Below are 13,783 nucleotides of genomic sequence, written 5' to 3' on the forward strand. Positions count from 1 at the left end.
AGCTTCCCAACCTCCTCTTTCCACCCCCGCCCCCGGTAGCACCCTATCGGCCTCACCCTCGTATCACCTTCAGCTTTCTTTCCTTTGTTTCGCCATCTTTTTCTTTGCGCTTCTTCTTGGTTTGGCTTGGTTTGCGCCCACCCAGTGCCCAGCGGTCGGCTTGATCGGATCAGATGCCTCGATTTCTCCAAACTTGCCATTCGCCACCCCATACCCTAACCTCCTCCGTTGATGAGGTAACGCATCACAGGATGTTTGCATTGATGCCGCGCACACACACACACACACGGGTGGGGGGGGGGGGGGCTCAATATGGCACGGGAAGACGCTCCTGCTTCCCACCCACCCATCCACCCCTTTTCTTTCGCGCCCCTAGTCCGTTTATCGCTCGCGAAAAGCTTTCGAAAAAAAAAACGGTGGGTGGGGTGACAGCCAGGCCGGACCGGGCTTTGTTTTTTTGGGGCCTGTCCTGTTTGGTGCCGGTTTCTAATCGCCGCAATCGCCCGGCCATCCCTCCCCGTCCGGAATGAGCACCGAAATCGATGGAAAATCGGAGCGAGTGCGTCCACTGACCGCAATCCGCCCAGCAGCAGCAGCAGCAACAGGATCGTCGTCGGTTGCGCAATCACCGTTTGATCGGTCGAGACCTCCCCGAAGATCCCGAAGTTTAGTGCCCGATCCTAGAGCTCATCATACCTGGTGGGGGAGGGGGTGAGAAAAAGGGGGTGACTTATATCATCCTCCAGCAGCAGCAGCAGCAGCAGTAGTGCCACTTTATTCGCCGCAGTGCTTCGGTGCTAAATGGTGCTACTAATTAATGATGCCACATGGCACAGAGAATAAGAGGGGGAGGGGGGATGATGAACGGGGTGGGGGTGCTGCGCGACACGCGATGCGCGGCTTATCACCGAAAATCGCCGCTCTCACAACGTCTTATGTGGGGATAGAAACGGGGCGGACTGGCGCGGCATGGGACTGTCGCAAAGTTTCACAACCACACCTACCACCACCACCACCACCACCACCGCCTTCCCACTTCTCTCTAGCCGAATCGATCGAGCTGGTCAGTCCCGGTCCCGGTCAATGGCCGCCAAGGCAATCAGGCAATCAGGCGTCTCGCAAGATGCGGCTAAATGTCAAACCCCCCAAAAAAAAAGTTAGCCAACCCGGTTCCGCCAACCAAGCCGCCAACGAGCTGCTGTTGTGAAGTGCCTGGCAGGCAGGCTGGCAGGCAGGCTGGCAGGCCAGGAAGCCGTTGAGGACGGACGTCGATGAGAGCGCCACGCTCGTTCACCTACTTGTCATTGCGTGAGCAGCAGCAGCAGCAGCAGCAGCAGCAGCACGCCCCTCGCTAAATGTCACCAATGCCTGCTGTCATCCGCACTTAATGGACGCGACGCGAACCGCGTTTGGGGACGTTTTGGGGCGAAAGCTAATGAAGTCATCGAATCGGTCATGTCAAAGGTGACCGTATGGGGTGGGTGGGTGATCGGTGCCCCCTCCCCCGTCTACCCAGCGGAAGGTCAAAAGGTAGCGTTAAAATATTGCGTAACCACCGGGCCAAAGGCCAGCGCCAAAGGGGTGGGTGTGACAGCCCTTTTTTTCTTCTGTCGGCTGCTGCTTTTCCGGAACAACATTTAGCATTTGCTGCTCGCCGGCGGGCCCAGCCATTAGCCATTGTTTTTAAACCGCCGCTTGTACACCAGAAGGCGCGTTTTGCTTTTTGCTAACGTTAAGCACGCGCACACAGCGGTTCTGTCAAATCAAACGTTGGGTTGCAAATCTCAACGCGTTTTGCATGCAAGCATTTTTGGCGCGTTTGTTTGCTTTGCTTGAAGGGATCTGACAAAAATCTGTGGCAGGGCTCTGGAACCGCACGCTGGAGGGATCTACACAAGAAAAAAAAAACCAAACACCTTCCGCACTTTGCACTTCGATTTTCCCGTATTTATTTTGCAGTGTTATTTTGATTTTCCGTATATTTTGCGGTGTGTGTGGATTAAACTATAATGATTTGATAAGGTGGTCTATTGGTATTGCTATGCTGGTGTTCGGTATACCAGGTGTATAACCTTATATCCGCTATTTGGCATGTCCTACTGTTTTTTGCATGGGTTCGACACCTGTTTACACACATCATAAAAACATACATTATTCCTTGCATAATGATGTCAAGTATTTTGTTAAAAAAGAGCATATGCGGGAAGCTCAACTGTTTTGCTTTAATTTGAATAAATCGACTACCGAATCTCATAAAATGCTTTAAGAGGGCTACAGTGACAGTGTACTATCGGAAATTACTTGCAGAGATTATTTTCATCGGATCAAAAATGTCCATTTTGACTTGAGTGACAAGAATCGACTCAGAAAAGTTGAGGACCAACATTTGTCGGCTCTTTTCGAGAAAGATGGTTCCCAATCGCGGAAAATACTTGCCCAGCAGTTATGAGTTACTAAAACCATTCGTTTCAAAACGTTTACCGGCCATGGGAATGGCTATAGAATTGGAAAATGGGAAGCTGAAGAAGCTGTTCATGAGCTTCGTTAGCATTTACAGCAATTGCACCGTGCTATGCATTTAGGGGGGGGGGGGGGGGCTTCGGTATCTCATTTTAATTCTTCGCATTTACATTTTACAATTTTTTATAAGTGCTTACCCTTTCAAGAGTACTGTGTTAAATTTTGGGATCAATCGAAGTAAAACTGACAAAGATATGGATTTTTGAAAAACAAAGCTTCATACGAGGCTCAAAGCATCTCGCAACTCTGAATCGCGATTCCCAAAAACCTGCGTTTTCAAAGTCGGTGCCCATCGTAGCATGAAAACTACTGGACCGATCGATTTGAAATTTTGAACACATAATCTGTACACTATTTGCCAGGTAGCCCCGTCGAGATTTTGTAAAAGTTGTTGATACTTTTTTTAAAACATTTTTTTTAATTATGTAAAACTCGATTTTTGAGGCAACATTGAAAAAAGCATCACTTGTTCAACTTAAAAAATCTGCCAAAAATCGAAAAATCGGAAAATTAACAAAAACTCGACGGGGCTACCTGGAGAAACTTATAATCTAACAAAGGAATATTCATTTGTATATTTCTGATGACCCGGCACGTCGCTACGATGGGCACCGCAAAGAGTACATTTTTGCAAACTTGCCTATCTAGATTGGATGCCATGACCGTAGTTTTGAACAAATCTCCCCCAAAATAGAATCAAATATTCTTGAAAAGTTGTAGTTTAATATGAGATTATTTCGAAAAATTTAAGTTGACTGGTTTCTTCACTAAAAATCGTCAAAAAAACCCTGTTTTTGACGCGAAATAAAAAAAAACCCTTTAAAAAAGGCCGAGTTATGAACAATGACATGAGAAGTTGATTATTCTCCAGGACAACGCCGCATCGCACTCGTCAAAAATGGTCCAACATTTCTTTGATACACTCAAGGGGACCTTACTCCGCTAATTCTCCAGACATGGCTCCTTCAGACTATCACCTGTTTTCGTCGATGGATCGCGCCGGTTGCGGAACAGCACTTCGATTCCGTATGAAAATGCCTGAAAATGGCTTGACGAGAGGTTTGCGTCACATGAATGAAGAATTCTTTTGCGAATGATATCACACAATCAGTTCAAAAGATGGGGGGGAAATGTGTAGCTATCGAGGGAAAATACTCTAAATAAATTAATGTTTTGCTTTCTATTTACAAAAAAATGTGTTTTTTTTACCCAAAACAAACATCGCATTTAACGTCATATCGGTTGTTGGTGTATTTCGTAAATCGCCATCTTTGCGCCATCTTGCGCAATGCGAAGTTTAAGCTTTTGCTGCAAAACAAAACAACAATAAAACAAAAATAGAAAACAGCCACCTTTGGCGCTTTTGCAGAACCGTCCACCGAATGTGAAAGCGGCTTTAATGTTGTTGCTGTTATTGCAGCGTTGCTTCCGCGATCCGGCACATGACCGGCACGTCGGCGGACCGTGTCCGGCTCGGCCGTTTCGGTGCCTCCCGTACGAGCCGGCGCCGGTACCGCTGCCAGGCCCGGTCCCGCCGGAACTGCTCGAACAGGGCGTCCCGGGTCGGGATCGCCCCGTCCAGGTACATCCGCAGCCGGCACCAGGTGTTGCCAATGTTCTGGCGCTTCAGCAGTAGCCAGCAGCGCGGTATCAGCAGACACTGGGTGCGAGTCCGGGCGACGATCGTCCGGTCCGGGTGCCGCTCGCCCAACCCGAACACCGCACCGACGCGCAACGTGCCCACGTCCAGCAGGTGAGCGACAATCTGCTGCTCCGGCGGTGGTGTCTAGAGCGCAAAAGGGAATCACGTTAGGCGTCAATCGAAATCCGGGAGCACAGAAGACGAAGGACTTACACGCAGGAAGGAAATGGTCTGATCGCCCGACTCCAACTGCGACTCGTGGAAATGCTCCTCCTGCTCCTCCCTGTCGCTTCTGTCAGTTGTGGCCGTTCTAGCACGGAACGTTTCGTGCCAGCGCCGTATCTCGGTCTGTAGCTCATCAGCATCATCCTTCTCCTCACCATCCAGCCGTTCGTTCGAGGGCGACGACGTCGGTGTACGGGGCTGAGGCTGCGTACCGGTGTCCGGTACGAGCTGGAACCGCTCGGCACCTCGTCCTGGGCGCCGGACGCGCAGATACTGCAGCAGCATACACTGACCGCTCAGTACGAGGTGAACGCAGGGTAGCGCGCTCTCGAGCGTTATCGTCTGCTGAGGTGCGAACTGGACCACTCGGGCCAGTATGCAGCATTCCCGGACCTGCGGTGGGGGTGAGAAGAGTAGAGCAGGTGTGTCTGTCTGTCTGTGTGCTGTGTATAACTAAAGACTGGAGGATCCCCCGGGGTACCTGTTCATCCGTCCAGTATTGGAAGTACTCGAACCGCGCCAGAATTGCACGCAGCTGCTCGAACCCTAGCCGGATCGAGGGTTGCCCAGTACCGTCACTTCCACTGACCATCACTCTCAATACACACACACACAAACACACACAGGCAGACAAACAAAAACGCACCTACTACAGGGATAGTACTGCTGCTGCTGCTGCTGCTGCTGCTGGTATAGTGCAGTTGCAGAGCTGCTACTACTACTGCTGCTGCTGCACACTCGCGGACGTACTGCGCTGTACTAAGGTTTCTGGCCCTGGCACCGCGGTACCAGAACTCCCTAGCCCGCGAGGTGAAGAGGAACTTACTTTCAAAAGTAGACTCCACCTCGCCCCCTCCCCATTTACTCCTCCACGAAGCCCTTCGGAACCCAGGGTAGACATTGTCGATAGAGTCCGGATCCGGGGAGTAGTGGTAGTAGAATACGCCTGGTATGGGTTGGCAGACAGCCGGCAGGCGCGACATTGCCGACCTGCTCTCTCTCTCTCCTTTCGCTCGGAATTCCTGTAATGTTGCAAACATACACACACACAATAGCATCAACCACAGTGAGGAACGCTTTTCGCCTTCACCGGCATGGGAGTGTGTGTGTGTGTGTGTGTGTGTGTGTGTGTGTGTTCTTCGTTCACCTCGCTTGTCATCGGCACATCAGCAGCAGCAGCGTGTAACATATACCGGAAGGGCCTTCACCCCCTCATCCCTCATCCCTCATTCCTCCCTTGTACCGCGTGCCGTTCCGTTCGCGGTTTGGATTGCATTAAGTGTTGCTAGATTGAAGTTAGACTCCCTCCCCCCCGCATGCCAGCCAGCGGAAGGTGGATATAATGCGAGGAGAGGAGGGAGGGGGAGGGGGAGGGTCAAACTTTTTCTTTCCATTCACGGGTGGCGCGTGTGTGTGTGAGACCTACTTTTCGGGAAGCCAGAACACACATACCGGCACACACACGCACAGACACACGGAGAGAAGGCACCCCTTTTTTGAACCCCCCCCCCCCTCCCCATCCCCTCGGGATCTAATCTATTAATCAAAAACCGCTGGAGCTGGCAATGACGAGGCGCGGAGCAGTGGCAGCGGAACCATATCGCTCTATCGCTGCTGGTTGGCGCGTGCCAAACCGCAATCCCGGCCCGCAAGGTCCTGGGAGCACAGCACCCCCACACTCCCTCCAATGACGATGGGAGTAACTTCTAATAATGGCATTAATAATCCTAATGGCAATCCTCCGTATGAGGGGCGTACAGGTGAAGGGCCCCCTCGCCCACTGGATAGTTCTCCGGCACGCGACGACAATACCGCTAGGGTAGTGGTGGTGGTGGTGGAGCATCATCATTCGGGATCCAAGTTTTACCAAAAGTCACGTCGGTCCACTGGTCCATCGTCATCGCCATCGTTAGGCCAAAGTTTTAATTATCTACCTGATTCTACTATAATATGGAGCGACGACGAATGGTTGGGGTTGAGGGCGGAGGGGGAGGGGGAGGGTCGAGTGATGGCAGCAGGTCCCAAACCGAAACCCGACCGCAACCGGAGACCGATTTTGGCAAACGACAATTGGCGTTGCACACGTTTTGCCGAGCTGGCTGCGTGACTGGCGGCCTTAAATTAAGAGTGATGTCCTTCCCCCAAACCCACACACACACACACACACTGACACACCACCGAGAAGGAGTGAAAGTGGAGGTCGCGCGGTCGCAGTCACGGCGCCGAACAGCTCAATATACTGCCCCCTCCCTTCACACACCGCCCGTCTTTCACCGAGCACACTCCCTGTGCGACCGTAGGCGTGTGTGTGTGCAGTGTGTCTGGTTTTTCCTTTCGTCCTGTGGTTCTCTTTTCCTTCCTTGGTCTACGTTTCCATATTCTTATTATATCAATCAATATCGAATTCGTTTCGATTCGCGAAGTTCGACTCCAGCAGCTAATGAGGGGCATGCAGGCAGGGGTTGGGCCGGAAAAGTCCTACCCAATCACCGTTGACAGTATGCATATTGGTTGGTCTCGCACATACACCTTTTCGCGCCAACCTCTCTTGCACCCTGCAGTTCGGTTAGAAAAAAAAGAAGCAACCTCACACTAACTAGGTTCGTGAACCATTTGGCCCATACTGTATTTTCGATGGAAATTGTTATGTAAGCAATTTAATTCGGAATGTTTTGCCTTTATTACCACGATATATTGATATATTTTGCTATATAGCAGGTGTATAACCTTCCGCTGTTTTTTTTATAAGAAAAAAACATATTTTTTAAATTGAAATTGATTAAATAAGGATGCGGCCATGAACCAGGATTATCTCTCTCTCTTCTTGTTTTATCAGTCGCGTATGGAAGACCCTTGATTACCCGATATTTGGTGGCAATGCTTCAGCTGAAAGTCAATAAATCATTGATGAAAGTGTCGGTAAAACTTTGCACACAAGCTGAGTGTTATAGGGCCCTATTGCGAGTGTCTTGTCTTGCAAACGAGACTGCCTTACTACTGCTGAAAAAACTTAGCAGTCTTGTATAGCTTTTATGAATGAACTTGTGATTTTTTACAGCCTGATTTCAAAACAAATACTAATACTACCAAATTAATCACCAACACCACCAAAAACCAACATCTTTCGCTCCAATGGCAACTACGACCAAAACGAAAAAATATACCATTTTCAGTCTCGTTTTCAAGACTCAGAGTCTGTTGCCAAAACCTACCAGACTCTGAGTCTTGAAAACGAGACTGAAAGTCTCGTTGCCATTGGACCGAAGGATGTTGGTTTTCAGTGGTGTTGGTGATTAATTTGGTAGTATTAGTATTTGTTTTGAAATCAGGCTGTAAAAAATCACAAGTTCATTCATAAGAGCTAAACAAGACTGCTAAGTTTTTTCAGCAGTAGTAAGGCAGTCTCGTTTGCAAGACAAGACACTCGCAATAGGGCCCATAATATGCTCTCTAATACCTCATATAAGAGAAAAACCTTGACCCGTATGAAATTGACTCGGAAGATGGGTGAACACTGCTGGATACTATTGTGTTTCGGGTCTGAGTATTTCGTCGGGTTACAAGGAATTTAGCGAAGCGTATAAAATGAACTGTGCTGGTGTTACGATCGACTCCTGGGCCTTTTTGGGGATCATGCTAAGCTTTCAAATTTTCAAAATTTAAAAATTTAAAAATGTTAAAATTGCAAAATTTTTAAAAATTTCAAATTGAAAATTTTACAATTCCAAAATTTAAAAATTTCACAATTTCAAGATTTCAAGCGATTTTGCTTCATGCTTTGGCTGATAGATGGCGCTGACGATATGAAATATTTCACATGTTTGGACAAAACGAAACATTTCAAGTACTCAGTAGAAATGTTTCGAATGATTTTTTTCAAGTACTTGAACTCAACACTCCGTGGTGAATGGTGGTGAAGGCACAGTGGGATTTCTGTGCCTTTTATATCCAAAAATGACTCTTGACTCTTTTTTCGCACTCTTTCTTTCAAGCGAGAGCGAGACGGGAAGCAGCAAAACACATTTCTTTTCCTTTCTCTCACAAGAAAGTGCTGAATGCACCTTTATGAAAAACTAAATTATACAAACAAACGCACGTGGCGTTCAATTTCACTTCCCCAACCAATTGCGCAATAAATAATACGAAAATAAAGCAACCGCTGCGGAATGGCCCCTATACTCTCCATCAACGATTCTGCATCTTTCCTCCATACCAATGCCCTTTCCCTTTCAAGGTTATCGAGTAAAAATTTCACATACATCGAAGGAGAAATGCCAAAGGCACAGATTATAGCGAGCCCCAAACATTCTCACGCTCAGGATTTCCTCTCTAAGGACTCCTCGAGGCCCTTCAGGAAAATGGCTTCCTTTACTGGACTGGACCGACCGCAGACCGTATCAGGACAAGTATGACCTGAAAGAGGCATCAAAATGAGATTCAGGTAGAGCTCGCGATCGCGGAAGTGAAAATGTTCCACAGTGTTTGCCCACATCCGAACTCCGGACATTTTTGAAAGCATTTTTCCTGTCTTCGGACCCACACTGGTACGGCGGGGTATGGCGAGTGACGCCTATATCCGGTCCCGCCGACTGTACGCGCGAGCGTAACCAGAGCCAGCCACGATTAGATAAGAACGCACCGTCGGCTCGGGCCGCATTAGGTTGCGCGGCTCACTCGAGACAATTGGTGATCCAAAACTTATTAAACCCCCTAAGCCCGGGTCCGGGCCCGGGAAGAGATGGATGAAGGGTGCTTGGGATGGGTGCTCGGTGAATGGTTTTCCCACCGCGGTTCCGCACCACCACCACCACCGGTAGTCGTCTGCTGACTCACGATCGATCGCATTGGCGAAGGCAGAGTGTAGTTGAAAGCCTCACCTGGCCCTGGCCACAATAATGTAACTACCACCCTTCAGGCGGAAAGTCCTCGAGTCGGATCTCCGGATGGGATCACCGGTCACTTGACTGGACCACCAACTCTCTCGGAGCCATCAAATCGGAGTCATTGCTTGATAAAACCAGGTGGTCCAGGTGGTCAGGTGCAGCACGCGTTTTTTGTTACAGATTATCAGAGGCAGGGACAGGGCGGAGAGTCGGGGGGTGAAGCTCACTCTATCTTATCAGTAACCATCCTCCCCCCTGCTACCTGCCTGCCACTCCACCTGCAAGCCACTCGAACCGAATAGCTCAATTCAAATAGCCAATTGGTCACCAAATCCATTCCAGGGGATGAATGGGCAAAAGGGATGAAGTGACGGGGGTTGCAGCTGTTGCTGCTGCTGCTGCTGCTGCGGGAGCTGTCGTCGGTGGTATCGGCCGACTGCCGGGCACAGTTTGCAGCGAGCAGAGCTCGCGACATCAGCTCATCACCATCATCGTCATCTGCAGCTGCCCATCGATCAATGAACGCTTCAGCACCTCAACAACAGCAACAACAACCATTAGAACAACCCCTGAAGTGCTCGACGGTGTGCTCTCGACGACAGTGACTCCAAGAACATAGTGCGTGCGCGTGCGTGTGTGTGTGCTTGTGTACAAGATGGCGCAGGGAACGGGCACGACGATCGCACAGTTACTAGTGATGGTGGCGATGGTCGTATTGTGGGACCCAGGGCAGGCGCAGGACCATCACTGCGTCATGTACGATGTCTGCCGGCAGGGCCCGATCCACAGTCAGAACTGCCCGACGACGGAACCACCGAAACCGCTGCAGGACCGGGAAGCGATGGAGGTGTTGCGGCGTCGGTGCGGGTTCCTGTTCCCCACCGACGATACGCCCGTCTGCTGTGCCGCGTCGCAGGTGTACGAGATGGACAAGAACTTCCAGCAGGCCGAAGGGCTGTTTAGCCGCTGCACCACCTGCCTCACCAACATGCTGTACAGCATCTGCAGCCTGGCCTGCCACCCGGAGCAGAGCCGCTTCATGGCCGCGTACCCGGATCCGACCGATACGTACGTCGAGCGCGTCGAGTACCGGATCGAGCGGCAGTACGTGGAGGATACGTACGAGTCGTGCCGTGGGATTGTGCTACCGTCGAGCGGCAAGTACGCGATGGACGTTGGGTGTGGGTTCTGGGAGGCGGCCGGCTGTACGGCCGAACGCTGGTTCGAGTATATGGGTGCGGCCGACAATGACTTCGTGCCGTTCGAGATCAACTACCTGTACGAGGAGGACCCGGAGCGACGCTTTAACCAGGCGGTCAAACCGTGTAGCGAAGCGTACGACGGTTCGTACGCTTGCTCGTGCGTCGACTGTGAGGCGAGCTGCCCGACCACCAGCGGACCACCGGACGGTGCTGCCGATGGCGAGGCCAGCTTCACCGTCGGTGATCTGAATGGTGTCACGTTTACCGTGGCCGTTGTCGTCGGTGGTGCAGGGCTTGTTGGGCTTGCCGTCTCGCTAGTGGCGGAGCGTCGGCGACGGAAGCGTAGTGGCGCACAGTCCCGGCCCGGCCATTCCGAAGTGCCACAGTTTCTCGGTGGTCTACCGGCCGTTAATCGGGCACTGGGGGCATTCTTCACACGCTGGGGTACCTGTACGTATACACTGTGAACGGGGGGAGGTTTTTTTTTTTAATTATTCTTCATATTTTTTTTTTCATTTTTCTCTCTCTCTCCTTGACACACACACATACCTACAGTCTGTGCCCGGCATCCGGCGCTCGTGCTCGCGATCTGCTCGTGGGTCATCGGTGGCCTGGCGTTCGGTATCCAGTATCTCATCATCACCACGGATCCGGTGGAGCTGTGGGCCGCCCCGGACAGCCGGTCACGCCAGGAGAAGGACTACTTCGATTCCCGCTTCTCGCCCTTCTACCGCACCGAACAGATCTTCATCAAGCCGTACAAACAGGAATACGTACGTCACGTCAGGCGTCAGGCTATGGGCGCTATTGCGAGTGTCTTGTCTTGCAAACGAGACTGCTGTACTACTGCTGAAAAAACTTAGCAGTCTTGTTTAGCTCTAATGAATGAATGAATGTGATTTTTTACAGCCTGATTTTAACAAACAAATACTAATACTACCAAATTAATCACCAACACCACCAAACACCAACATTTTTCGCTCCAATGGCAACTACGACCAGAACGAAAAAATATACCATTTTTAGTCTCGTTTTCAAGACTCCGAGTCTGTTGCCAAAACCTACCAGACTCGGAGTCTTGTAAGTCGAGACTAACGGGCGGTTCACACGCTTGCGATGTGGATCGTACGATGCGATTGCACCGATCAAACTAGCGGTAAATCGCAGCGTATGGACCGCCCTTAAAAATTGTATACTTTTTCCTTTTTGGCGTAGTTAATTCATAAGAGCTAAACAAGACTGCTAAGTTTTTTCAGCAGTAGTACAGCAGTCTCGTTTGCAAGACAGACAGACACTCGGAATAGGGCCCTATGTCAGGCTATGACACACAAACTAACATACCATCTCTCTGACAGATTGTGCATCCGACTGCCCGCGGTAACCTGACGTTCGGGCCCGCCTACGATCGGGAGTTTCTGCTCGAGGTGTTCCGGCTGCAGGAAACGATCGAGCAGCTGGGTCAGGCGGAGGGCGAAGGGTTGGAGCGGATCTGCTACGCACCGATGACACCGGTCGGCACGGTAACACCCCTGCGCGACTGCACCGTCCAGAGTGTCTACGGTTACTTCAAAAACAGTCTCACCGCCTTCAACTCAGTCGGCACGGATGCCGAAGGTTACACCGTCAACTATCTGGACAAAATCAATGGCTGCACGCGGAACGCTTACCTACCGTCCTGCTTCGGTACGTACGGTGGCCCGATCGAGCCCGGTGTCGCCCTCGGTGGCTTTCCGCGACCAACCGAACCGGGCAGCTCGCCCGATTTCCGCCTAGCGACCGCCGTCATCCTCACGTTTCTCGTCGAGAACAAGGCGGACCGCGGGGAGCTTGGACCGGCCGAACGGTGGGAGCGTCTGTTTGTGGACTTTCTGCGCGATTACGAGCACCCGCTGATGGATGTCGCGTACTCGGCCGAACGCTCGATCGAGGACGGTATCGATGAGATGTCGGAGGCGGAACTGTACACCGTCGTCATCAGCTACGTCGTGATGTTCGTCTACATTACGATCGCGCTCGGGCGGATCCGCGGTTTCCGGCACTTTCTGCACGGTTCCCGGATCGTACTGGCGCTCGGTGGTATCGTGGTCGTCCTCGCGTCGGTCGCCTGCAGCCTTGGGTTGTTCGGGTACCTGGAGCTCGCGACAACGATGCTAACGATCGAGGTCATTCCGTTTCTGGTGCTGGCCGTCGGTGTCGACAATGTGTTTATGTTGGTGCACGCGTTCAACCGGGTTGACCGGACGGTACGGCCGGATACGGCCGATGCGATCGGTGCGGCACTCGGCCAGATCGGACCCTCGATACTGCTGACGTCGGCCAGCGAGTGTTGCTGCTTTGCGATCGGTGCGCTGTCGCCGATGCCGGCCGTCAATACGTTCGCCTGGTACGCGACCGTCGCGCTCGCCGCCGACTTCTTGCTGCAGATCAGCGCATTCGTCGCGCTGATGGCCCTCGATGAGCGGCGCGTCGAGCGCGGTCGCCTCGATCTGCTCTGTTGCGTGCGACGGTCCAGTAAGGCGGACGCGATCGAGGCTGATGGCGACAGCGACGGCAGCGGTTGGCTCGAGCGGCTGGTCGAGCGCGCCTACGTACCGGTACTGATGCGCCCGACCGTCCGCCATCTCGTGCTCGCCCTCTTCCTCGTCTGGGGTGCACTGTCCCTCATGGTGGTACCAAGCATTGAGCCCGGCCTGGATCAGGAACTGTCGATGGCCGCCGATTCGCACGTCGTCAAGTACTTCCGCTTTATGGCGGAGCTGTTCTGGATGGGACCACCGGTTTACTTTGTGCTGCAGCCCGGTCTCAACTATACCGACGAGCAGCACCAGAATCTGGTGTGCGGTGGTATCCTCTGCAACGATGATTCCCTCTCGACGCAGCTTTATCTCGCTTCGCTGCAACCGGAACTGTGAGTGTCTGTGTGTCTGTGTGTGGCCACCGTTATCCGGGGGTTGTCTACTATCTCTCACTTCCCGCACATTTTTAGTACCCACATTGCACGGCCGGCCTCGTCCTGGCTCGACGACTACATCGACTGGCTGTCGATCAGCTCCTGCTGCCGCTACGATCCCACCGACAACTCGTTCTGCGAGAGCAGCGGTAAGCTGGCAACCCCCCCTCCGATTCCGCGTGATGCATTTCATTTCATTCATTGCACCCTCTATGCACAGTGTTTTTCTGCCCGTCCTGTCCGCGCGAGTACGCGGAGAACGGCATTCGGCCGACGGTCGCCCAGTTCGAGCGCTACCTCGAGTGGTACCTGTCCGACCGGCCGGACGAGAACTGCGCTAAGGCGGGCCGGGCGGCGTACT

The 13,783-nt window shown here is 51.9% G+C and overlaps 2 protein-coding genes across 2 annotated transcripts in view; one reads left to right on the top strand and one right to left on the bottom strand.

Annotated features, from left to right (window-relative positions):
• Positions 1-3,931: 3,931 nt before the first annotated feature.
• Positions 3,932-4,979, bottom strand: LOC125957862 (uncharacterized). The gene is made up of 3 exons (XM_049690909.1): positions 4,869-4,979; positions 4,376-4,780; positions 3,932-4,306 (listed from the first exon to the last, which is right to left on the bottom strand). Exons 1-3 carry the CDS (start codon positions 4,977-4,979, stop codon positions 3,932-3,934), a joined length of 891 nt encoding a protein of 296 aa, XP_049546866.1.
• Positions 4,980-9,925: 4,946 nt separating this feature from the next.
• The window catches only part of LOC125957936 (NPC intracellular cholesterol transporter 1 homolog 1b), a 4,873-nt gene continuing 1,015 nt past the window's right edge, over positions 9,926-13,783 (top strand). The window contains exons 1-6 of the mRNA XM_049691024.1: positions 9,926-10,780; positions 10,814-10,922; positions 11,028-11,245; positions 11,828-13,380; positions 13,459-13,571; positions 13,643-13,783. The exon at positions 13,643-13,783 is cut by the window's right edge and continues 428 nt beyond it. Coding sequence (XP_049546981.1) covers positions 9,926-10,780; positions 10,814-10,922; positions 11,028-11,245; positions 11,828-13,380; positions 13,459-13,571; positions 13,643-13,783 — 2,989 coding nt within the window. The remainder of the gene's footprint in view (positions 10,781-10,813; positions 10,923-11,027; positions 11,246-11,827; positions 13,381-13,458; positions 13,572-13,642) is intronic.

The sequence above is a fragment of the Anopheles darlingi genome, chromosome X, assembly GCF_943734745.1.
Source record: "Anopheles darlingi chromosome X, idAnoDarlMG_H_01, whole genome shotgun sequence".
Taxonomy (NCBI): domain Eukaryota; kingdom Metazoa; phylum Arthropoda; class Insecta; order Diptera; family Culicidae; genus Anopheles; species Anopheles darlingi.